At 42.6% G+C, this 25,274-nt stretch overlaps 2 protein-coding genes across 2 annotated transcripts in view; both read left to right on the top strand.

Moving 5' to 3' along the window:
- fmr1 (FMRP translational regulator 1) overlaps positions 1-25,274 on the top strand; it is a 124,861-nt gene that overhangs the window by 33,916 nt on the left and 65,671 nt on the right. The window contains exons 2-4 of the mRNA XM_037675427.1: positions 3,002-3,054; positions 5,673-5,766; positions 24,523-24,594. Coding sequence (XP_037531355.1) covers positions 3,002-3,054; positions 5,673-5,766; positions 24,523-24,594 — 219 coding nt within the window. The remainder of the gene's footprint in view (positions 1-3,001; positions 3,055-5,672; positions 5,767-24,522; positions 24,595-25,274) is intronic.
- mmgt1 (membrane magnesium transporter 1) overlaps positions 1-25,274 on the top strand; it is a 144,615-nt gene that overhangs the window by 3,085 nt on the left and 116,256 nt on the right. The gene's annotated exons all lie outside the window — the stretch shown is intronic.

Below are 25,274 nucleotides of genomic sequence, written 5' to 3' on the forward strand. Positions count from 1 at the left end.
ATCCAGAGTCTTTAAGCAGACAGAGTTGAACTGGGATGTCAGCGCCTCAATGGTGGTGAGAAACACCGGGGACTGAATGATCATTTCAGAGTTATAAGCATCTGTGAAACTTGCAGCAGTGAAGTGGCTAATGGCCCGGCTACTACGTGCAGGAATGCACGGCCTATGAGTTAAATGGGGGAGGTTGAACTCAAACCAGACTGGCATGTTGTCTGAAAAAACATTATCACCAATTTCAAGATTACTAACAGTCACATCCCGAGTTTTTTCGGCCTGTGACTGTTAGTAATTTTCTCTTGACGTTCCCTTCTCTACCGCATACAATTATTAAAATAAAATAAAGTACACACTAGGAGTGCGTGATATAATCTTTTTGTACTTGAAAACTGTACGTAAGTGGTGGTAAAGTATTTTCTTCGAGAGCTATGTAGTGAAGCTACAAGCTAACTATGGCCGGCTTGCCGTAGTGTTTCCGTTTTTGGACGCATGCACAAAACGCTGTGTTCCATTGAAAGTTTTTTTTTTTTTCCCATCGAAAGTAAGCGTTGGCCATCTTTAGAGAAACTTGCTTTCTGATCTGTAAAAGAACGCTGTGTTGTGTGATTTTACTGCGAGACCCTCTGGTCAAAGCCACAGATGCATTTTATGTCAGTTCTCCATTAAAGCGGAAGGAGACGCCCACCAGAGGGTTGGAGGATGAAGTGTTTCAGTGTGCACTTGCTGCTCTGTTGCTGTTCATTTCTAATGTGAGAATACTGGAAACCGTTAAGAGTTAACAACATATTCTTTAGTTTAAAACATATGGCTAAAACTACATTTGTTATTTTTTGCACTACAAGAAAGAAGCCTAATACTTGATGTGTTTATTATTTAAAAACTCTCTGGACCTATTGGTGGAATTTTCTTAATTCAAAATAAATTATGGCAAAAGGACACCATATGCTTTATTCTTTCCTATTGCAAGTTTTATACCAAAAACATATTGTGATATATATCGTTATCACCACCTTTCACAGTACATATAGTGATATGAATTTTATGCCATATCGCACATTCCTACTACACACTAATATCTTAAAGTTAGCGTTACACGGATAGTTAATGCACCATGCAATGCATGTTTTAAGCTGCAGCCACGAAGCTGCAATAATCTTAACAAATTTAAACTTACCAGCTGTAATCCCAGACACAGAGCCGTCCTCTTAGTTCTCGGATGAAGAGGGGTCCGGTCGTGGAGATGTTAAATCAGGCCATTCGGGCACTTTTACCCACAGGCTAACTTAAATACTGTGAGGAGGATGGCTGTGGTCCACTCTTATTGCAACCAAACACCGAGCAACCTTCCGCTCTTAAATTGATGCCGTGCATGATAAGATGCTTCATCAAATTAGTCGTGTTGCCAGCCTTAGCAACCATGTCTTTTTTACATATATTGTATTGTGCACTATTTGCATCAGTCTTTCTAAAATGGAGCCACACTTTTGATCTTAGTGGCATTTTTTAAGCGGTTCAACGACACACACTTAACACAACTAGTTCACACAACACAGATACACATGAACCTCGTCTGTGGGCTTAGCCATGTATGTCTGTGTTTTACCTGCCTGCATGCTGAAACCACGTGTCACGTTACAGCCGTTCACCGAAACTTGACACTGAAAGACGAGGCATGTTTTGATCCATACACCGACCGAAGCAGTTCGGTCGGTACCATAAAAGAACCGAAGCTTGGCACTCAGCCCTAGCTGTAGCATTGCTCGACTGCTACTGATTACAACTGGAGTAGAAAGTTTGACATCATTCTTGTCAGTGCTGGTTCGCTCAGCGACCGACGTCGAGCTGTTAACGGCGGTCCCGTTAGCCATCAAATTTGTTGACTCGTATCCAAAATGTGGCTTAAGTTTTGTTGTTACTGAGCTTTAAGCCCAGAGGAAAGTCCTTAGTGACAGCGGTCCCAGGCAGCACGCATGTGCATTAGGTGAATGTTCAAAATTCACTGCATCAGCTAATGACTTGTCATGGCAACTACAGCTGACTCGGGTGGGGGCGGGGTTCTACGGTTGCATGTAAATACCAAATGCGTCCGTGTCAAAAATGCATTTTTCCTCAAATCAACATCTGAAAAACTCTGTTTTGCCCACCCTTGTCCTTGTAAATGAGGCCTAAGAGCAACTGGCGGAAAGATCTCAATGCTCTTAGGGGTTATAAAAGTCAAAAAGTTCAGTTGAGTAATTGAGTGCCAAGCCATTTAAAACTTCAAAAGGCCTCTAAAGGATTTGTTTCTTGATAAACACTCTCCTTGTTATTTTTCAAGTATTTGTTTAGATAATTGTGGTCAATAAACCTTCTTTATTAATCTTGATTATCATAGTCTTTTTGATGGTCGCTGGTTAAGGAGGTCCTGTTCACGTCTGTTAAGTTCCTGGCAAGAACCGATGCAGTTCCTGTTTTTAATATTCTACACTGCCTCATAATCTAGCTGTTTTTTTTCTGTTTCTTTCTCCTTTTAATTATCATTTTGTTTTGAATTGTAAAAAAAACAAAAAAAATTGTATGAATCATTTATGAATGTCTATTGTTGTCGTTGTTATCCACTGTTGTCATCACTCTGTTAAATGAGTCCTCGTGGCTCAATGGGACTAACCTGTTTAAATAAAGGTTGAATTAAAAAAAAAGGTGGCCCTGTTCACACATTCAAACAGTGGGGTTTGAGAGGCTTTTGTGTTTGCCTGGTTTCATCCATCACAGACAGCCAAGCTTCCAGGCCAGACTAAGCTCTGAATCTCTTGTTGTTTTTTTCTAGGAAGTATGTGTTCTAATTGCCATAATTTCACAGATGCAAATTGTAGAGAGAAAGAGTCGAACCTGTTTTACAGCCAAAGCTCAAACCCCTGAACAGATAAACAATTTGTTATTTTCTTCTGTGATTTTTGAAGCTTTGGATTTGATTCAAGCTTCAGGTTTTATATTAAACCCTCATCCCTGTCTGTGATTCTTGTAGGCTTTAATCAAGGATGTTCACGAGGGATCAGTCACTGTGGCTTTTGAAAACAAGTAAGTACTAAATGGTAAATGGACTGTACTTACAGTGCGGAAAATAAATATTTGAACACCCTGCGACTTTGCAAGTTCTCCCACTTAGAAATCATGGAGGGGTTTGAAATTTTCATCTTGGGTGCAAGTCCATTATGAGAGACATAATCTTAAAAAAAAAATCCGGAAATCGCAATGTATGATTTTTTAAAATTTATTTGTGTGTTACTGCTGCAAATAAGTATTTGAACGCCTGTGAAAATCAATGTTAATATTTGGTACAGTAGCCTTTGTTTGCAATTACAGAGGTCAAACATTTCCTGTAGTTTGTCACCAGGTGTGCACACACTGCAGCTGGAATTTTGGCCCATTCCTCCACACAGATCTTCTCTAGATCAACCAGATTTCTGGACTGTTGCTGATAAACATGGAGTTTGAGCTCCCTCCAAAGATTTTCTATAGGGTTTAGGTCTGCAGACTGGCTAGGCCACTCCAGAACCTTGATATGCTTCTTACGGAGCCACTCCTTGGTTCTCCTGGCTGTGCACGTCGGGTCATTGTCTTGTTGGAAGACCCAGCCATGACCCATCTTCAATGCTCTAACTGAGGGAAGGAGGTTGTTCCTCAACATCTTGCAATACATGGCCCCGGTCATCCTCTCCTTAATACAGTGCAGTCGTCCTGTCCCATGTGCAGAAAAACACCCTGAAACATGATGCTTCCACCCCCATGCTTCACAGTAGGAATGGTGTTTTTGGGATGGTACTCATCATTCTTTGTCCTCCAAACACTACAAGTGGAATTAAGACCAAAAAGTTCTATTTTGGTCTGATCTGACCAAATAACTTTCTCCCATGACTCTTCTGGATCATCCAAATGGTCATGGACAAACTTAAGGCGGGCCTGGACGTGTGCTGATTTAAGCAGGGGAACGTTCTGTGCCATGCATGATTTTAAACTATGACGTCTGAAGCCTCCAGTATACTCCCGCGTACGTCCATACGCAGAGGTATGAGCGTACCTCCCAGGGCATGTCCGTGCAAAGCTCAATTTTTACGACCGCGTACGCGGTGTTGCACAATAAACTGCCCAGCGACGGACTGTTTTGTATACGACACCAATGTATTAAATTCCCCTTCTTCATCCCTGATCTGGCCTTTTCTTTTGTTTTTTTGCCAAGAGGCAGTGATCTCTTCCTCCTCCGTTGATGCCATGACTGAAATGGTGAGAAATGAAAGAATTTGTCACGAGCGAATTAAACTCAGGTCCAACGTGGCTGCGGGAGGGTCCGGAGATTTCCTGGTGGGCTGGTCTGATGTGTGGGCTGCAGAGCCAGCGCTCCCCGTTTTTTTTTTTTTTTTTAATTTTTTTTTTAGATAGTTTTATTAACTTATCAACACAGAACACTGCGGCTGCCAGCGCTCGTTTTTTTTTGTTGACCTGTCAATCAATCCAGTAGGCGTGTCAGCAAATGACCAATCGGCGACCTCAATTTGTCCCGAAGGTAAACGCCCCTTGTCTGTGAAGCTGCTCAGTGTGTACGCTGGAGTATGAAGTCTGAACCCTCTGCGTACAGTACACGCGTACGTACGTGTGAACGGACATACGTGGGAGTATACTGGGGGCTTTAGTGTTTTACCCACAGTAACCTTGGAAACAGTGGTGCCAGCTCTCTTCAGGTCATCGACCATCTCCTCTTGTGTAGTTCTGGGCTGATTCCTCACCTTTTTTAGGATCCTTGATATGCCACAAGGTGAGATCTTGCATGGAGCCCCGGTCCGAGGGAGATTGACAGTCATGTTTAGCTTCTTCCATTTTCTAATAATTGCTCCAACAGTTGATCTTTTCTCACCAAGCTGCTTGGCAATTGCCCCGTAGCTCTTTCCAGCCTTGTGGAGGTCTACAATTTTTTCTCTGGTGTCTTTGGACAGCTCTTTGGTCTTAGCCATGTTAGTAGTTGGAGTCTTACTGATTGTGTGGGGTGGACAGGTGTCTTTATGCAGCTAACGACCTAAAACAGGTGCTTCTAATTTAGAATAATAAGTGGAGTGGAGGTGGACTTTTTAGAGGCGGACTAACAGGTCTTTGATGGCCAGAATTGTTGCTGGTTGGCAGGTGTTCAAATACTTATTTGCAGCAGTAACACACAAATATATATTTTTTTAATCATGCATTGTGATTTCCGGATTTTTTATATTTATTTTAGATTATGTCTCTCACAGTGGACATGCACCGGAGAACTTTCAAAGTCACAGGGTGTTCAAATACTTATTTTCCTCATTGTATATAGTGCTTTTCTATCTTATCAAGACACTCAAAGCCCCTTCCAATACAATATGTCCCTCATTTACCCATTCATACAGCACTACTGGATCTCTACAAAGCTAATTGAACAAATCATTCTAAAGAGATTAATCTGTGCTTTATCACATTCATACACCGATGGGACACACATCAGAGGCAATGAGGGGTTTAGGGTCTTGCCCAGGGACACTTGGGCATATGACTGCTGGTGGATTCGAACCCCCAACTCTTGCATTGTAAGACGACTTCTCAAACCACTCAGCCACAGCATAAAATGTAATAAAGACATGATCAGTAATAATCAAACTATTTTTGTTGTGTTGTGTTTGTCCCAGTTGGCAGCCTGAACGTCAGATACCATTCCAGGATGTGCGCTTTCCTCCTCCAACAGGCCTCAGCAAAGACATAAATGAAAGCGATGAGGTTGAGGTAGGAAAGACTTAATGCATTTTTTAACAGTTATTGTCACAATCAGTCATGGTTTAGTTTGAAAGGAGAAGTTATGGATGAAAGAGGAAGCTAATACACACACATGCATAGGAAATTGTTTTACGGTGCTGGTGGATTTTATGAACAGGCATTTTAATTAAAATTTTATTTCAAATTTTTTGGTAGATATTCAATTATCCCCACCCCCCTTGAAAGTTTGTGAACCCTTTAGAATTGTTTGTATTTCTGCATAAATTTGACCTAAAACATCATCAGATTTTTACACAACTCTTAAAATTAAATAAAGAGAACCCAGTTAAACAAGAGACAGAAATATTATACTTGATAATTTATTTATTGAGGAAAATGATCCATTATTACATATCTGTGATTGGCAAAAATATCTGAACCTCTAGGATTAGCAATTAATTTGAAGGTTGTCAAGTTAGGTGGATGAAAAGAGGTGTTGAGGTCAGACTGCCCATGTATGGTGGAGGTGGACAGTTTGAAGAATGCAATCTTAAAAGTTAATGAATGTTCAATATAATAAGTTTTGTGGGTGTGTTGATTAAAATAAAGATTTTATGTCTGTCAATGTCTTGAAACAATCAAATGTTATTATTATATTTTTTGTAATCAGAAAGATCCTATATAATCTATTTTGTGATCAAAGAAGTATTCATGAAGTGATTGTAAGGTAGATCTGGATTTCACTTTTAATTGTTAAGTGATTTTAGAAAAAGGGGTTTTGTCAGTTTATACCTCTCTTTTAGTAAGTATATTTTTGACATTTAGGATTAGAAGTGCTGCGTTGAGAATATAGTGTGTCAAGGTCAGCTTTGCTGTACCTTCACTAAAATATAATTTAAATAACGGGTTCTCTCTTTTTCGAGCTAATTACAGCCATGTGACAGAAGTAACTGTGCGTAGATGGTTTAATCAGTGACATGAGACATTAATTTTCTTTGACCCATCAAAATAAATGTGGTCATTTATTGAACAGAATCAAAATTTAACATCAAAACATTGTACACTTGATTAGTTGATCTGGTTCTGATTAATAAAACTTGGCACGTTTTACTTAATAAAAACAACAGACATTTCTGAAGATATCTAGATTAATTACTGGCAAAATAGAAGAGTTTAAAGATGGGAAAATGGAGGACGTTTGTCTGTGGACCAGAACAGCATGCTCCTTTCAAACGCAGCTCGCCCTCGGCCCACTTAGTGCGTGAAGCTCGTGACGACTCTGTACCTTGGCAGAGGATGGGTCTGCTACGGTCAAGAGGTCCCTGGCACGCTACCTTTCAGCGTCTCCTCAGGGCGGCTGCGACTCGGCAGAAGTCGTGAGATACTCCGTTCAACAGAACAAACTTCCTCAGAAGTTGTAGGGCATTCGCCGGGTGAAGTCACAGCGAGGCGCCGTGACTCCTGCAGAGATGGATGACTCCATCACACTGAGTTCAATTCAAGACTGAGAACTCAAGACTGAGAACTGCAGAACTACAGTACTGACTCCAGAACTCCACTCCAGAACTCTAGAACTTCAGAACTCCCTCCAGAACTTCCCCAGAACTCCAGAACTTAACAGTTCCAGGAAGTGTCGACTTTTAAAGAGTTCTCACTTTAGGACCTCCTGATTGGTTGAAGCAACCAACAGGGAGTGGTTCTAGTGATGTCAGAGGCTCATTACAAGTCAAGAAAACAGCAGGAATGTTTTGAGAACGGTTGGTTACAGACGAGAAAATATTTTGGAGAAATGACAGACTTACAGGTGCCAGTTTTCTTATTTACTGTCTGAGAGTTTTAAAAACACCACACTTCGTTCCAATAAATTCCCTCTGACTTTCGACCGACATCACTACTTCTCATTTAGACAGAAGATCAAAAATGCATAATTACTTTGTAAAATAGACATTTTAACTTCATTTCTAATTTAAATGAGCATTAAAAAAATCATTAATACTGTTTCACAGTTGATTTAAAATGAGTGGTTCACTCCAACATTTAAAAATGGTATGAACTAAACACACTTTTGATTTATCAAGATATTGTAAAATAGTGATGATAATATAAAAGAAGAGTGTTCTTTCAATTGATTACTTCAGGATACAGTTAGACAGTCTCTGGATGAGCTAATTTGTATTTCTGGATTCAAATCCATGAAATAACAGTTCCTGTCCCATGAAGGTCCTCAGAGGCAGGTTTTGGTCGGAGGCAGAGTCCACTACAAGAAACAGTGTCAGTTGAAGCAAGTGACAGGAAATTCATTAGTGTGATTATGCTTCACACACACACTTCCTGTTAAACATAAGTTGTCTTGTTCTGCAAAGGCACAAACTGAGTTTATACCTCTCTTTTAGTAAGTATATATTTTTTGCTTTTAGGATTAAAAGTGAGTTTATACCTCTATTAGTTCTTTTTTACATTTAAGATTAAAAGTTGAGGGTTGAGAAATAATAGAAATGGCTGCCAGAGAGGAGGAAGTGAGCAAAAGTTGTAACACCAAGATACAATTAATCTGCGCACCTGTCAAGAGCTTATAACAGAAAGTAAGTATGCTGTCTAGACAAGTTGTTGCATAAAACCCACAAGCTGGAAAAAAAGGAGACAAACTGTTGAACTGTTGAAAAGTCTTCAAAATGGTTGACAAGTTTTCAAAATGGATGATTAGGTCAGAAATGAGCCAATCGGAGACGAGAGATGAGTTTAAAAAGACAAGATAGCAGACAAAGGTCGGTCAGTCATTTCGGGTAGAAAAGGAACACGGTCGTCAAGCCCTGAAGACTTGGATCAGATCTGAAGATTGAAGAGAGAATATTTTGGCTGCAGAAGAGCTGAGAAAACAACAAAAGATGGAAACTTAAAGCAATGAAGAACCTCTCAGCAGCACATGATTGCCCTTCAAGAGGACTGACTCCAGATAACTCTGAACATTTCTGATTGGAATTAATTATATTTGATGACCGTTTTCGACAAAGGCTGTAGGAATTATTCTCCTTTTTCGTGGAAAACCGACCCAATCATGGGATATACGGTAGGAAGCAGCCTTCTTGAACCATTTTACCCGATTTAAAAATTACAAGTTGCATTTTGTGGTTTTTCTTAGGGACAGCACAGTTAGGGTGTAGGCCGATTACACGAGATTATTATAAGAGATTGGTGCATTCACACCTAGAGGAATTTGGATTTTCACCTGTTTTTTTATTTTTATTTCATTCATTATACTGCTTTTTAAAAAAAAAAAATGCATTTGCACTGCTGCCGGATTTTTGAAAGCTACAAATGTAACCTTATACAAATTTTTGATTAATTCATTCATTCAACCTTTATTTATACAGGTAAATCCCATTGAGCCTCAAGGACTCATTTACAAGAGAGACCTGATTTCAACAAAGAATGATGACAACAATGGACAACATCGACAACAACAGACAGTTATAAAAAGGCATACAGATTTTTTTTTTTTTTTTTTTTTTACAAATAAGATGGCAAAAAAGTTAAAAAAACAACTAGATTATAAGGTGAATGTAGAAAACTAAAAACAGGAACATGTCTGCATTGGTCCTTGTCAGGAGTCCAACAGATTTTTAAAGCCATTTAGAGAGGTCATGGTTGAGAGCTTCAGGTCTTTTTGTAAGGTATTCCAGGAAACAGGAGCGGAGTAGGAGAAGGCCCTTTTGCCAAGTTCAGTCCGCAGTGAGGAAACACTGCAGGTAATAATGTCTTGAGAGCATATGTTGTAGCTGCACTCACACAGAGACATGTAGGAGGAGATGTATGAAGGCAGCGGACCAAGAAGTGATTTAAAGATGAAAATGTACCAGTGAGAGAGTCTGCATCAAGTTAATGATGACCAGTTAACCAGTGAATACAGGGTGCAATGATAGGTACAATAATCACAGCCAGTTATGAATCTTAGTGCACCATGATAGACAGCATCTAACATCTGTAGGGTTCTTGTAGGAGCGTTCATGTAAGTAATGTCTCCGTAATCAACGGAGGGAAGGAAAGTCACAGATACAAGGCATTTCCTAGCATTCAAAGTTAGACAGGATCTGTTTCTGAAAAAGAAACCCCGTTTAACTTTCAGTTTCCTTACCAGGTTTTTCGCATGGAGCTTAAAAGAGAGATGTGAGTCGACCAAGATACCCAAATATTTATAGGAATAAACAAACTCAATAGGGACATCATTTGAGGATAAAATTGGATGAAGAAATGCTGGGACCGACTTCCTGTTTGAAAAAGCATCCCTTTGGTTTTGTCGGCATATAGGACAAGTTTTGAGGCGGAACAAATCTGACTGGATGATATTAAATGCAGATTGCAAAAGCTGGAAAGACTTAACTGTTTTAATAATAATAATAATCATTTTATTTAAAAAGCATCTTTCATGACACCCAAGGACACTTTACAGTAAGAACAAAGATCAACAGGAATAAATTACATAAAGAATGTAAAATACATAAAGAATATAAAATACATACAGAATATAAAATGCGTAAAGACTATAAAATACCTGGTGGAGAGGCGGGCAGAGGGTACATGGAGGTGTAGTGAAGAGGAGGATCTGAGAGAGCGAGAGGGGATGGAGATGTGTAAGAGGTCAGATAGGTACGGAGGGGCAAGGTTGTGGATAGCTTTGAAAGTGAGAAGAAGAATTTTGAAGACTATGCATGATTTAACTGGGAGCCAGTGGAGCTGCTGCAGGACTGGAGTGATGTGGTTATAGGAGGAGGTTTGAGTGATGACACGGGCAGCTGAGTTCTGGACCAATTGTAGCTTCTGGAGAGATTTGTTGGGGAGGCCATAAAGAAGGGAGTTGCAATAGTCAATCCGAGAAGTCACAAGACTGTGCACAAGGATAGCTGTGGAGCGGGGTGTGAGAGAAGGGCGGAGACGGTTAATATTTCTGAGATGGAAATAGGCAGACCGAGTAACATTGTTGATGTGTGAAGTGAAGGAGAGAGTGGTGTCGAGGATGACACTAAGACTCTTGACCTGAGGCGAGGGGGGATAGCACGGAGTTGTTAAGGGGGATGAGAAGATTTTCTGATTTTGAAAGAGAGTTTGTTGTTGAGTTTTAACTCAACAATAAACAACTGTGTCATCAGCATAGAAATGTATGGATGCATCGGGGATGTTTTGACCTACATTACCTATGTAGATTGTAAAGAGCGTGGGTCCTAAGACTGAGCCTTGAGGTACACCATTGTTGACTGTTAAATAACTGGAGGAAGTACCATCATGTTGAACACATTGCCTCCGATCTGAGAGATAGAGAACCAACCAATGGTGTGATCTGAGAAACCGATTTTTGAGAGTTTATGACACAAGATGTTATGATCCACAGTGTCAAAAGCTTTAGACAGATCTAAGACAAGTGTAGCACAATAATCTTTAGCATCCAGTGCTTCAACAACGTCATTAAGAACTTTCAGTGAAGCAGTCGTGCTGTGTTGTTTCCTAAAACCAGATTGATGGCGAGGTAAGATGTTAAATGAGTCCAGGTCATTTTTGATTTCAGAGTTTATCAGTTTTTCTAAAACCTTGGCTAAAATGCAGAGTTTAGAGATTGGCTGATAGTTGTTCAGTGAGGTGGGGTCACCTCCCTTCAGCAAAGGAAGAACAAAGGCTGTTTTTCAAGCGTCTGGGATGGAGTTTTGGCTTATGGACAGGTTAAAGATGTGGGTCACAGGTAGGGATGGGGCCGATCCGGTCCAGTATCTGTATCGGCCTCCGATACCAGCATAATTTACGTATCGGATTTTTCCAGACCAACCTGCCGATATATCCGATCCATGATGCATGTTGGCTTCAAACTATGGAATGGATTTCCTGAACGGAGGCGTGTCTCATGAGCCCAGAGTAATAAGACCCGCCTCACATTCAGGAAATCCATTTCATAGTTTGCAGCCAGCTACAACGTGAAGGTTGAGTTAGCAGCACTGTGGCTAACAGCTAACAAACTTTTCATAGAAACATGTCTGCTGTGTGGAAGTATTTTACACTAGAAACACCACAAAACAAGACAGCAATGTCTGCAGAGCCATAGCGCCACATTAAACCGTGGTAAAGTTAGTTCTATGTCGTATAAGCTTCGCCCTTTAAGGCTGTCGCTGATGGGTTTATCCCGTTATGCGCAGCATAAGCACTGAAAAAATTTAGTCCACGCCCACCTGCTGTGTGGGCCCCACCCGGTCCGTATAAATTACGTTAAGAGCGGGAAATCGGCTCCCATTTTTTCTTCAGCGAGCTAATATAGCACTGTCAGAAGAACAAAGAAGGAAAATTGTGTAGATGACCAACCTTTGTTAAGGATGCTTGGCCCGGCAGTCGACCTCCGGTCGTCCGGTGAGTTCTCCTCCCCGAGGAGAAGATGACGAGTAGTCCTATTCAAGGTAAGCGCCGAGGAATATTTCCCAATAACAGGTCACTACACGCTGGACAACGCCATCTTGTATTTTTTCCTCTTATCGCCGACCCTCGGAGCAAATCGGATGGTTCCTCCGGGATATGCGTGCTCAGCTGCAGCCCCCGCTGCTTTTTTCCCTCCTGGGGAGCGTAGTGTCGGTGGGGGGGGGGGGGCTGAGAATGCTCACCCCATCCCACCTCGTTTTCGCATCGGCGATCACACCGCTCCCGTCCGATGGCGCCCCAGGGGTTGTCCGGCGTAACCCAGGAGGAGGCTGACATGAAAGGACCCTTTTTTACGTCCTACGCCTTTCCCGCCAGTTCGGATGATCCGGCAGGAAGGTAGTTTACTGGGCTCCATTCCGGCTCACCGTCTTGACCCATATGGCCTCGTGCTCCCAACAGGACATCCTACGGGCGAGGCCACAGACGGGTTTTTTCCTGGTAGATTGGGAGAGTCGGTCCCCAGTCCGCACCCATCACCAGAGTGGAGGGGTTCACCGGGCGGGGCTATCCCTCGGTAACCCCCCTGGAGTCGAGCCTCGCGGAAGCTTCGGAGCTAAGCTGTCCAGGTCTTAGCAGCGTCCCGTCCCTCAGGAGAAACACGAACCAGACGGTGACCACGCTCTCCAATCGAGCCCATCAATGTGCTTTCAGGCAGCCGCAGCTAGCAACAACGCGGCGCTGCTAGCATATAGCCTGTCCAAAGGGGCTGAAGGCCGCAGACCTGCCTTGGAGACAAAGAACTCCCTCTGTAAGGCAGCAGACGTTATCTTCAACATGTGTGCCTCTTCTACGGTTTGCCTGTCGACGATTGCAGCGTGGATGACGATGATCCAACGATCCACCTGGTTCCATTACTCTCCCTCGCTGCCGGAGAAACTGCACAAAGACCTGATGGAGGGCCCATCACGGCGGACGCGCTGTTCGAGAGCAGCTTCAAATCCATGCTGGCGAGTTGAAGCAGTCGGAGGAGGTGCCAGAGGCTGTGCGCCACCTCATCAAGCCGCGCGGCTCATCCCGCCCCCCGGCCCACTGGAGGGACCGTCGCTAGCAAAGCATCGACGTTTCCACGGCCGCGGCTCTCGCTCAGTTCCACCACCAGCCTCGCCCGTCAGAATCCAGCCCTCTTCATTCCGGCAACCTGCAGTTCAGCGTTTCCCCAGAGTTCGCCTGCAAGACAGCGCTCTGGGCAAATAAATCGCAGAGCTCAAGAAGGAGAAGCCTTGAAAATGACGGTCTCCGGAGGGTGTGCGTAAAAGTGACACAAAAGTTGAAATAAATCATCATTCAATGATCAAAGTGTCTGTTTTTTAGCCAGTCTGTAAGCTCGGATGAACTCACAGCGGCTGCGCACACATCCTTCACACATAACGAGCCGGTGTCCTTAAATAAAGGTTTGTTTTTTTTAAACCCACCGTCGCTCCAAGACATGACGAGTCGATCACACGACACAATGGTAAGCGAAAATAACTCGTTATCATCCAGAGCGGCACGATCCTCACCCAAGCGGTGTCAAACTCGCACTCGTGGGATGAAACAGCCTCCATCCAATGGCGCTGTGTTGATGTGGCTCACACACACACAGCTGCCCGGTGCTCTCCGGCTCACATCGGTATAAATGTGGACCGCAGGCTGGGTCAGGTGGAGGTCTTCGCTCTCACAAGAGCGACACTCGCCCCACCGAACCGCACATCACTCTGGAGAAAACGTGTGCTCCCAAGGGGCTCGCAGCCTTAACTCCAACAGCACAGCGTAAATGAAGTCACGCCCTCCGCCTCTCAACGTTCGCACAGCAACGTCAAACGCGCAGCCCCACAGCGTCATCAGCTGTCACACGCTTTGCCTCAGCACACACCGGCCCACCTGTACATGAAGGTTGGTCCGCGGCCCGAACGCAGCGCACGAGCGCGTTCAGAGCCTTTTTTTGAGGAAGCCTCGCCTTGGGTCACGCAGAAAACATTCCCGCGATGCATGACAGCGGTTTCGAGGGGCGGACTGCTGACGGCCGTACAAAACGTGACGCATCACTTAAACGCACGTTCACTCCATGAACATTACGTAGAGTGGCTAAAACCTGCTCGCCGGTCAGATGGATGGACAGGGCGTTATGCAAATAGTTACAAGTTACAGTTTGCAACCCAACCCCTTCCGTTCGGAGGAGTTATAGAAACGGTCCTGTCATCATCAGTCCAAATTTCATCCCTAAATGCAAAAGTCCAAGTGTTTCTGATAAAAGTAATCTCCAGAGTTCCCCAAAAGAGAGAAAACACAGGGTTTTACTCTCATTACTTCCCGGTTTCCAACGGACCGGAGGAATGAGACCGATCGTGGATCTGTCAATTTTTTTTCAACAAGATGATCATTGACAGACCATTTTTCACATGTTGACAACCAGACAGCTGTTGTACAACATCCAGAGAAACGCATACCGATCATCCCAAAACACAGAAAATTCCTGCGACTTTTTCTCCTTTCAGGGGATGAAGTATCTGTTACACAGAGCAGGGATGAGAGTTTTTGTTTTACCTGGATGATCTGCTGCTCCTGTCACTCCAGACAGGAGGCGCTGTTGCAGGCTCAGGTGTTGACATCACACCTGTCAAATCTGGTTTTCGCCATAAATTGGAAGAAAAGCTCGATTTTTCCCAGCCCAGACAATTGTTTATCTGGGAGTGGAATTAAATTCAACCACCATGAAGGCTCGTTTATCACAAACGAGGTTCGACACTTTTAAAACTCAACTCCGCCATGTAGACCTGGCAAAGTGGTAACAGCTATTTCCGTCTTGAAGCTGTTAGGAATGATGTCATCAGCTCACACAGTGGTTCCGCTGGGTTTGTTACACATGAGACGCCTCCACAGGTGGTTTGCGCGTCTGCGTGTGGATCCAGTAAAACAAAAGAGACGGATGATCACTGCCCCCCCCCCTCCGTGAGAGCAGACCTCCGACACTGGGGAAACACCCTGGTTCTGTCAGGGGGAGTTCCCGTCAGCAGACCCGCGTCACACGTGTCAGTTTTCACGGACGCTTCGCTGTCAGGCTGGGGGGGGGGGGGGACATACCTATCTCAAGTAGGAGGGGCGCTGTGGCCCCACCGCACATCAGCCCACATAAATGTCTTTGGATTGTCGCACAGTGCTGAATGTGATTCAACACTTTGCTCCCGTGCTACAGAATCAACACATGTTGATTCACACAGACAACATGATGACTGCTGCGTACATAACCATCAAGGGGGTGTGCGTTCAGCCTAGATGTTACACATTGCGCAAGCTACTGTGTTGGGCTCACCGAAACCTGCTCTCCATCAGAGCAGTTTACATACCCGGTGTTCTGAACAGAGGGGCAGATGTGATGTCCAGGGGCGGCCCACGTCACGGGGACTGGACTCTCCATCCAGACCTGACGGTTCAGACGTGGCAGAAGTTTGGCAACGCAGCTGTGGACCTGTTTGCGACACGAGAGAACGCTCAGTGTCAATTATGGTTTTCCCCTGAGCCCGCGAGACGATCCTCCACTGGGGGTGGATGCATTTGCTCACAGCCCGTGGCCCAAAACACTTCTGTACGCGTTTCCCCCACTTCCTCTGATTTTACGGTTCCTGAACCGAGTTCAGGAGGAGGGATTGACAGCTCTTCTGGTGGCTCCCGAGCGCGTGAATGCACCATGGTTCCCAGTCATGTAACGTCTGTTGTCGGGTCGTCCGTGGAAACTGCCGTAGAGGGAGGTCACTCTCCTTCAAGCAGGAGGAGCGATCAGGAGTTACTCAGAAATAGGTCAGCACCTGTGGGTCTGGCCGCTGAGCGATCCCGCTTAGAGAGGATGGGTCTCCCGCAGGAGGTAGTGCGCACAATCCAAGATCCACATGCTGCATTTACCACAGCTCTGTACACATCAAAGTGGACGGCTTTTCAGCGCTGGTGTACAGAGAAAGGTGTAGAGGCCACCTCATGCCCATTAGGCGGCGTGTTGTTTTTTCTACAACAGCTGATGGATAGGAAGTTGGCATTCAGCACGATTAAAACGTACGCTGCAGCCATCTCTTCCTGCCACGAAGGGTTCGGAGACAGAACGGCTTTTAATCACCCGCTGATGGAGCGGTTTCTAAAATGTGTTCAGAGACGCAGGCCTTCTTCACGCCCACTTGCTCCACAGTGGGATTTAACGCTGGTCCTGCGAGCCCTGATCAAGCTCCATTTGAGCCTCTGGATCAGGTTTCACTTAAATTCTTGTCTCTTAAAACAGCCCTGCTGCTGGCTTTAACATCCGCTAAGAGGGTGAGTGATTTATCTGCCTTCTCTGCTGCTCCGTCATGTCTCAGAATTCAGGCTGACGGTAGTTCAGCTGATTTAAGACCAAACCCAGCTTTTATGCCTAAAATCATCACGAGCTCTTTTAAATCAAGAGCGATATCGTTGGAGGGGTTTTTTCCCTTCCCCCCCCACAGATCAGAAGAAGAAGCATCTTTTCATCTTCTCTGTCCGGTGCGGGCGTTGACGTGTTACATAGCGCGCACAGCTGTAATGCGTCAAACTCAACACCTGTTTGTGCATTATAGAGATGCATCTGCAGGTCGCTGTTATCCACCCAGCGCTTGTCACACTGGCTGTGTGAGGCCATTCCTGAAGTCTACAAGCATCAGATTTAGAGCCTCCTGTCAACCTCAAGCACACTCGACCAGGGTTATCGCATCTTCGACTGCTCTGCATAATGGTATGTCAATGCAGGACATTTGCACTGCGGCTGCGTGGTCAACACCCTGCTCATTCATTCGCTTTTATTTACGTGATGTGACGGCTCGTTCCATGACACATTCTGTCCTTAGTGCTCTAACAGAATGAATATTGTTGTTTTTCATGGAACTCTGTTTAAGCTCACTTCTGTCTGCATGCATTACAGTGTGAGATGTTGTTATCAGTCACAAGTTGTGTCTGTGATTTTGGTTCTATTGTCATTAATCAGTTCATGACTATTGTTACCAATCAGTTCATTTGATCAATAATCAGTTCATTGTTTTTTGATCTGTTTATACTACTCAGCCATGAACCAGTTGGTTCATGCCCCCCCTCCCCCTCTTCTTTTCAACATCATTTCCCCGTTGAAAATTTCCGGGGCGTTCATGTTTTTGTCAGTATGCATAGTTACACAACATGCGTCTGTGCATGGCACATAATTACGTAACACGTAGTTATGCACACGGGGAGCTGAGTGAAAAGACGTTTTTTGGGCAAGCTTCCGCGTCATACTGTGTTCGAATGGACCCAGTGAAGCGAGGACCACATCCGCTTCGCCCTTAACCCATCAGCGACAGCCTTAAAGGGCGAAGCTTATACGACATAGAACGTTGGTTATGTACTGTAACCCCAGAGTCTATGAGTATAAGCGTAGCCCTTTAAGCGTCGGGCCTCACTGGCTCCTAAATGGCTGAAGAAAAAGCTATTTTGGGAGCCGATTTCCCGCTCTTAACGTAATTTATACGGACCGGGTGGGGCCCACACAGCAGGTGGGCGTGGACTAAATTTTTTCAGTGCTTATGCTGCTCATAACGGGATAAACCCATCAGCGACAGCCTTAAAGGGCTACGCTTATACTCATAGAATCTGGGGTTACAGTACGTAACCAACGTTTTACGTTGGACATTCGAGCTATGTGGCTTCAGCGGGGCGCTACTCTTTGCTCATCCCGAAACAGCCAACTCGACCCCTGCAAGCCGCGTCTAATCTGCCTGTCTCTGAGGAGGGGCAGACTGAGCGCGGCTGACCAAAATCAGGCTGCTTGCTTTGGATTGAACAAGAAGAAGACATTGCTGAAGCCCCGGAGCTCGAATGTTTACCGAGAAGTTGCTAAACTTCATCATAATTAATGACCAATCACTATCAGTTGTTGAAAACAAAGTATTTCGCAGCTTGATACTTACAGCCAACATATAGTTTACCCTCCAGAGATATTTATCAGTACAACAGTAGACAATCATAAAAATACACATGATTTGAAAATTACATATATTAAAAAAAAAACAATAACAGCTACATTATAAAAACAGGAACATGTTTATTGGTTTATGCCACAAACTTAGCAGGTGGTTGAAGCCATTTAACATTTTATTTTATTTTAATTCATTTATTCATTCATTTAAAAGAAACAAAATAAAAAATCATCAAAAAGAAAACATTGAATGAAAAGAGTGCAGAAAGAAGAAAAAATTTCATATATCTGACCCTTATTTAAAAAAAAAACTTTAAACAATCACTTAAATTAATCACTTTAATATCCACTTTAAAGCTAGGAATTTAAAAAATATGTTTTGTGTTAACAGAATTTAATTCTAACTTTAAAACTTATTCAACATTAATAAAACTTACCTCAATTTGCCTTTTTGGACATGCATGCATATATTTGTACAAATTGTATTTGAGAGGAAATTATTACAGCCTCATATAAAATCAATGATGATGATGTTATCGGAACTGGATCGGTATCCGGATCGGATCGGAAGTTTAAAAAAAGTGGATCGGTGCATCCCTACTTATTTGACACAGAAACAGAGTTAACGAGAAATTATGATGGGATGTCAGATGATTGGGAGCTGCCTGAGAGAGATTTGATGGTTTTCCAGAATCTGTTAGGGTCATTTAGATTTTTGGAGGTCTTGATAAGAAATAGTTGCATTTTGTTGCTTTGAGGGCAGTTGTGCATTTATTCCTCATCTGTCGAAAACTCAACCAATCGGTGTCTGAGCCAGATTTTCTCACTGTGGCCCAAAGATGATCTCTCCTGTGCAGGAGGTCGGCTAGCTCTGGAGTAAACCAGGGGCTGTCTCGTCCCTTTATTATGAGCTGATGAAAAGGAGCATGTTTGTTCACAAAATAAATGAAACTATTTGAAAATAGTTCCAAGCATTGGTCACATTGTCAGTTAATAGAATATAATGCCAGTCAAAGTGGGCTAGATCCCAGAGGAATGACTGTTCACAAAAATGTTTCAGATCCCTTTTTTGAATTAATCTGTGCTTAGAAGGTGGAAGTTTAATTTCTCTGAGAGCCACTGTCACACAATGATCACTCAAAATGTCAGCGAATACACCTGTACCAGGGAATTTGTGAGGCATATTAGTTAGAAACAGGTCTAAGATGGAAGATTTTTCAGGACAGTTTTTGTTTGGTCTAGTGGGAGAGTCGATCAGTTGGGTTAGATTGAGTGACGGGTAACATTCCTTGAATTCATCACAGAGGGGGTCTGACTCATCCCAGTCAATGTTGAAATCTCCTGCCAAAAAAAATCTCTTAGAATTTTAAAATTCCAAGGAATTCCATCAGGGAGGACAGAGCCTCAGGTGTTGCTGAGGGGGAACGATAACAACCCACCACAGATAAGATCTGGCCTCCATTCAACGTGATGTTTACAGCTAAGGCATCAAACTGGTTTGGAATTGTTTTAGCAGACAAGACTAGAAACCAGAGAATCTCTGATGTAAACAGCGACCCCCCCCCCTTTTTTTTTTTGACGATCACAGCGATAGATGTTAAATCCATTGATTACCAGGTCATTATTCAGTACAGATTTGTTGAGCCAGGTTTCAGAGATGAAGATAACATCTGCCCCAAAAGAACTGACCAGAATTTTCAAGGCATCAAGTTTTCTCAGAAGGCTACGTGCGTTTACATTAGGGCATGAACTAGAGGTTGAACGAGTATATAATTTTTAAACTTGACATTAACATAATAAAACCCGAGTAGAACTCGAGTATTTGATGATGTCATAGATCTCGATACAAAAATAAATAAATAAATAAAACCTTTAAAATGTTACATTTACTCAGATTAAACTTATGATCTGTCATCTATGTTATATTACGAATAAAATATTGACATTTGCCATCTCCACATCATTGCATTCAGTTTTTATTCACAATTTCTTTAGTGTCCCAACTTTTTTGGAATCCGGTTTGTAGATACTGATGGCTGTAAGCAGGAAGGATCTCTTGTAAAGATCCATCCCACAGTGGATCCTAAGAAACCGGCTGCAGATGCCGTCAGGTCCATCCACCCAGACTTGGCTGACCTCTCTGTTCCCCCGGGCTGTAGGACCGCCCGAATGCCAGACAGAACTCCTCCCAGAACGATGGCCGCTCCTCCCACAGTCTTCCGAGCTCCTCATCACTGCGGACAGCCAACTGTGTGCCGAGGGACGATCCTGGACCTGGAGGTCCTGGACCGAAATAATTTTTTGTACGGTCCCGTCCGGCTCTCTGAGTCACTGAACACCAAATTCGGTTGGAAGGGGTACCAACTTTGGTCCGGTTAGAAAAAACGGGTCAGTTTGATGATAAAAGACTTGAGAGAAGCCCGGGAAGATGCCGTCCATCAGCTTACCGGAACTGAAACCGGTACTTAAAAACACAAAGCATGAAAATCATAGGTGTTGGACTCATTTACCTGATGACATCTGAATGATACATTCACATTGCTGAACTTAGTGAGAAAGTGTGCTTGGTTCTGAGATTTTTGGAGGTTTTGAACGGTTACTTAGATTTTTGAACAGTATCCCCATATGGCCAACTTGTCCTAGCCTAGGAAAATTACTAGGTCTTGTACCAATTGTGAAACGTCAAATAGAGGAAGAGCAGCCATAATGCAGGATACTTTATGGTAAACTTTGGGGTCACTGCTACTTGACTCTAAGAGCTGTGAGGTGAAATAGGGGTGCGTCTTACAGATGAAGGTTGTTAGTGCCTAGTCGAATCTTTCTCAAACACAGCGTAAGAGGGCCTGACCGTAGTAATGGACTGTACTTATATAGTGCCTTTCTATCTTATCGAGAGACTCAAAGCACTTTACACTACAATCTGTGCCTCATTTACCCATTCATACAGCACTCTACTAGATCTCTACGAAGCTAATTGAACAAATCATTCTAAAGAGACTAATCAGTGCTTTATCACATTCCTACACCGATGGGACACATATCGGAGGCAACTAGGGGTTCAGTGTCTTGCCCAGGGACTCTTTGGCATGTGTCTGCTGGTGGATTCGAACCCCCAACTCTTGCATTGGAGGACGACTGCTCTAACCACTCAGCCACAGCCGCCCTGTAGTATTGTTTGGATAATACTCAGGAGTCTAGGGGCATCCAATTACCGGTTAGACGAGAGTTGGAGGGGTGCCCTGAGACGAAGATAAGGTGAAATTAGAGTGAGGTGTTTTCAATCAATGGGATGTTGACCAGGTGAGAGTGGGCACCCTGTTTGATTTAAAGAACAGGGATCTGTTAAAGTCTGCTTTTCACAACATGTTTGTGGAAGTGTATCATAGCATGATTAAATGAGGTCCTCAGAGAAAGAGTTGTTGATGCTCATCAGGCTGGAAACGGTTACAAAACCATCTTTAAAGATCTAACCAAGTTAAGTCATGTCCTCTGGACAGATGCATAAAGTAAAACATAAAAAAATAGAAATTGAAACGTTTTGTCTTTAATCCAAGAGACTTCGTCAGTGTCTCTTGGATTGAAGATGAAATGTTTCAACTAGTTTAATTTAATTAATTTTTTTACTTTTTGCATCTGTCCAGAGGACCTAATTTAACTTGTTAGTTTTTTTTCCACTTGGATTATTTAGCATGCATCAGGACATCTCTAAAGAGTTTGGACTCCACCAATCTACAGTCAGACATATTGTGTACAAATGGAGGACCAACAAAGATCACTCCAAGTGCAAGGCGTTGAATAGTTGGCAGGCCACAAAGGACCCCAGGGTAATTTCTAAGCAACTGAAGGCCTCTCTCACATTGGCTGATGTTGATGTTCATGAGTCCACCATCAGGAGAACACTGAACAACAATGGTTTGCATGGCAGGGTTGAAGGAGAAGACACTGCTCTCCAAAAAGAACATGGCTGATTGTTTTCAGTTTGCTAAAGATCACATGGACAAGCCAGAAGGCTGTTGGAAGAATGTTTTGTGGACGGATGAGACCAAAATAGAACTTTTAATTAAAAGCATTATGTTTGGAGAAAGGAAAACTGCATTCCTGCATAAAAACCTTATCCCATCTGTGAAACATGGTGGTGGTAGTATTGTGGTTTGGGCCTGTTTTGTTTCTGTCTGGGCCAGGATGGATTGCCATCATTGATGGAACAATGAATTCTGAATTATCAGAGAATTCTAAAGGAAAATGTCAGGACATCTATCCATGAACTGACTCTCAAGAGAAGGTGGCTCATGCATCAACCAACCAACCAATCAATCCATCAATCACAAAATATAATATTTTTGTTTCATTTGTTGAACTAGGCTCTCTTTATCTACTTTAGGACTTATGTCCTAAAATATTGGATGATGTTTTAGGTTTTATTTTTGCAGAAATTTAGAACACTTTAAAGGGTTCACAAACTTCATAGCACCACTGTAAATTAAGGCTGCAACTAACGATTATTTTAATAATCAATGTCGATTATTTTAATAATCGATGTTGATTATTTTTTGGTGACTCGATGAATTGGCCAAAAAATGTTTAGATTTCCACCTTTTTATTACAAAATAAAACATTTGACTGACATAGCAAATTACACACTCAAATCGCACATTCTTTCCATGAGCTTTGTAAAATGTGTACTTGGGAGAAGAGTGTAACAAAAGTGTGGCTCATTGTAGTGAAGCCTTCGTCTTCAACCATCGACAGAGGCCTCATGTTGGTGGCGATCATGTTCAGGATGCTTTCAGTTGTAGTGAACTTAATCTGGTGTCACGACTAAGCCTAAGGTCAAAACCCTTGACCTTAAGAACCTTGTGGGACAGGAACTGTCATTTTATTGATTTTAATCCAGAAATACAGGTTCACCCATCCTGAGACTTTCTTTCTTGAAGATTCAAGTGAAAAGAACACTCTCTTTTTTATTATCATTACTATTTTACAAATGTAATTTAAGTTCACTACACAGTCAAGACAGCTGCTTGCTGTGGTGTGCATGATGTCTTAGCAAACAATGACAGCCTTCATGATGGCAGTTTTTTTTTCTGGAATAAGAAAGACCATGTGTTCTGATACATGCTCAATAATCCAGGTAGAAAAATACAAAAAAGTTCAAACTGGTTTTCTGGACATTCAAAAAACAAGAAAACAAACAAAAACAACAACAAAACAAAGCAAAAAAAATGTAGAAACGTTTCGTCTCTCATCCGAGAGACTTCCTCAGTCTGAGGTGCTGTTTTCAGCTCAGTCTCTTAAATAGCACCTTCTCAGAGTGGTTGATCTGAACTGGTTGATACATAGGTATATGTGTATGTGTGTATATATATATATGTGTGTGTGTGTATGTGTGTGTTAATTACACACATTTGAGTAGATGCAATAAATTACTTTAATTCTTGTTTAAATGCAATTCGTCCTGCCTTACAGTGCAGTGTCTTCACTCAGACTTTGCTGGCAAATTAAAACTTGAAGCTTAATCATTAAATTATTACCATCTTTGTGTTAGCTTTATTTATTAATCACATTTAAACACTGCTTGTACCAATTAAATTGAAATAAAAAGTAACACGTCTATCACTGTCATTAATCAGTTAACAAACAACCAGCAGCATTAGGCCAGATACTGGAGAGACTGACGTTAGGTTTTCTCTCTTGGAAATGGACCAAATGTAGGATATTGTAGAGACTTACCCTGCTGATGAGCTCCCTTCATCGATGACTTCGACATGTTTACGTTTCACCGTGGTGCCATGTCGTCACTTTTGCAAGGCTTACATGTTACACATTTTTTAGCTTTGTGAAGCGTGAAACGTGCTCCCACACTTCTGAGGATTTGGGTTGAACTGTTTTCTCGGCATCAGTCATTTGTAAAATCTAATTAATTTCCTTTGAAAACACCGCCTCTGCTCTGCTTCCACCTTTGGCCTTGCTCCATTTAACTCACTCTGCAGAGTTAAAAAACAAACAAATCAACTTAATTTAGTCGGCCAGCATTGACGATGCTCTGCAGGTGAAGAAAACGGCTCCGAAACGTGGTGACTCATAATTGCTCAACACAACAAATCGATAATGAAATTTGTTGCCAACACTTTTAATAATCAATTTTTATACATTTTTTCAATTCGTTGTTGCAGCCCTACTCCTGTTTTCACACATGTTGGTAAACGCTTATTCCAAACCAATAAACACACTCCACTGTGTTCAACTTAAACTGTATGCAAATTATTCACCCACTTTTTCAACAAACATGTCTTTGGATGTCAGTTTTTTACAGAATTATATGAAAATAATGTGCACAAATCCTTTGCTCCAAATCCTGTCAAGCTGATTTTTCTTTATAGATATTTACTCTGTGTGGGAATGTGTGTGTACAGGTGTATTCAAGGGCTAATGACAAAGAGCCATGTGGATGGTGGCTGGCAAAGGTTCGCATGGTGAAAGGAGAGGTAAGGTTTGTACATTGTCTTAAGACACACACACACACACACACACACACACACACATACACATATATACAGTGGGGAGAACAAGTATTTGATAGACTGTTGATTTTTCAGGTTTTCCCACTTGCAAAGCTTGTAGATTACTGTAATTTTTATCTTAGGTACTCTTCAACTGTGAGTGATGGAATCTAAAACAAAAATCCAGAAAAATACAATGTATGAATTTTAAACAATTAATTTCCATTTTATTGTGTGAAATAAGTATTTGATACACCAGAAAAATGAAACTTAATATTTGGTACAGAAACCTTTGTTTGCAATTAGAGATCAGACGTTTCCTGTAGTTCTTGACCAGGTTTGCACACACTGCAGCAGGGATTTTGGCCCACTCCTCCATACAGATCTCCTCCAGAGCCTTCAGGTTTCGGGGCTGTCGCTGGGACACACGGACTTTAAGCTCCTTCCAAAGATTTTCTATGGGATTCAGGTCTGGAGACTGGCTAGGCCACTCCAGGACCTTAAGATGTTTCCTACGGAGCCACTCTTTAGTTGCCCTGGCTGTGTGTTTTGGGTCGTTATCATGCTGGAAGACCCGGCCACGACCCATCTTCAGTGCTCTTACTGAGGGAAGGAGGTTGTTGGCCAAAATCTCACGATACATGGCCCCATCCATCCTTCCCACA

The sequence above is a fragment of the Nematolebias whitei genome, chromosome 4 (assembly GCF_014905685.2).
Source record: "Nematolebias whitei isolate Nwh7 chromosome 4, NemWhi1, whole genome shotgun sequence".
Classification (NCBI taxonomy): Eukaryota; Metazoa; Chordata; class Actinopteri; order Cyprinodontiformes; family Rivulidae; genus Nematolebias; species Nematolebias whitei.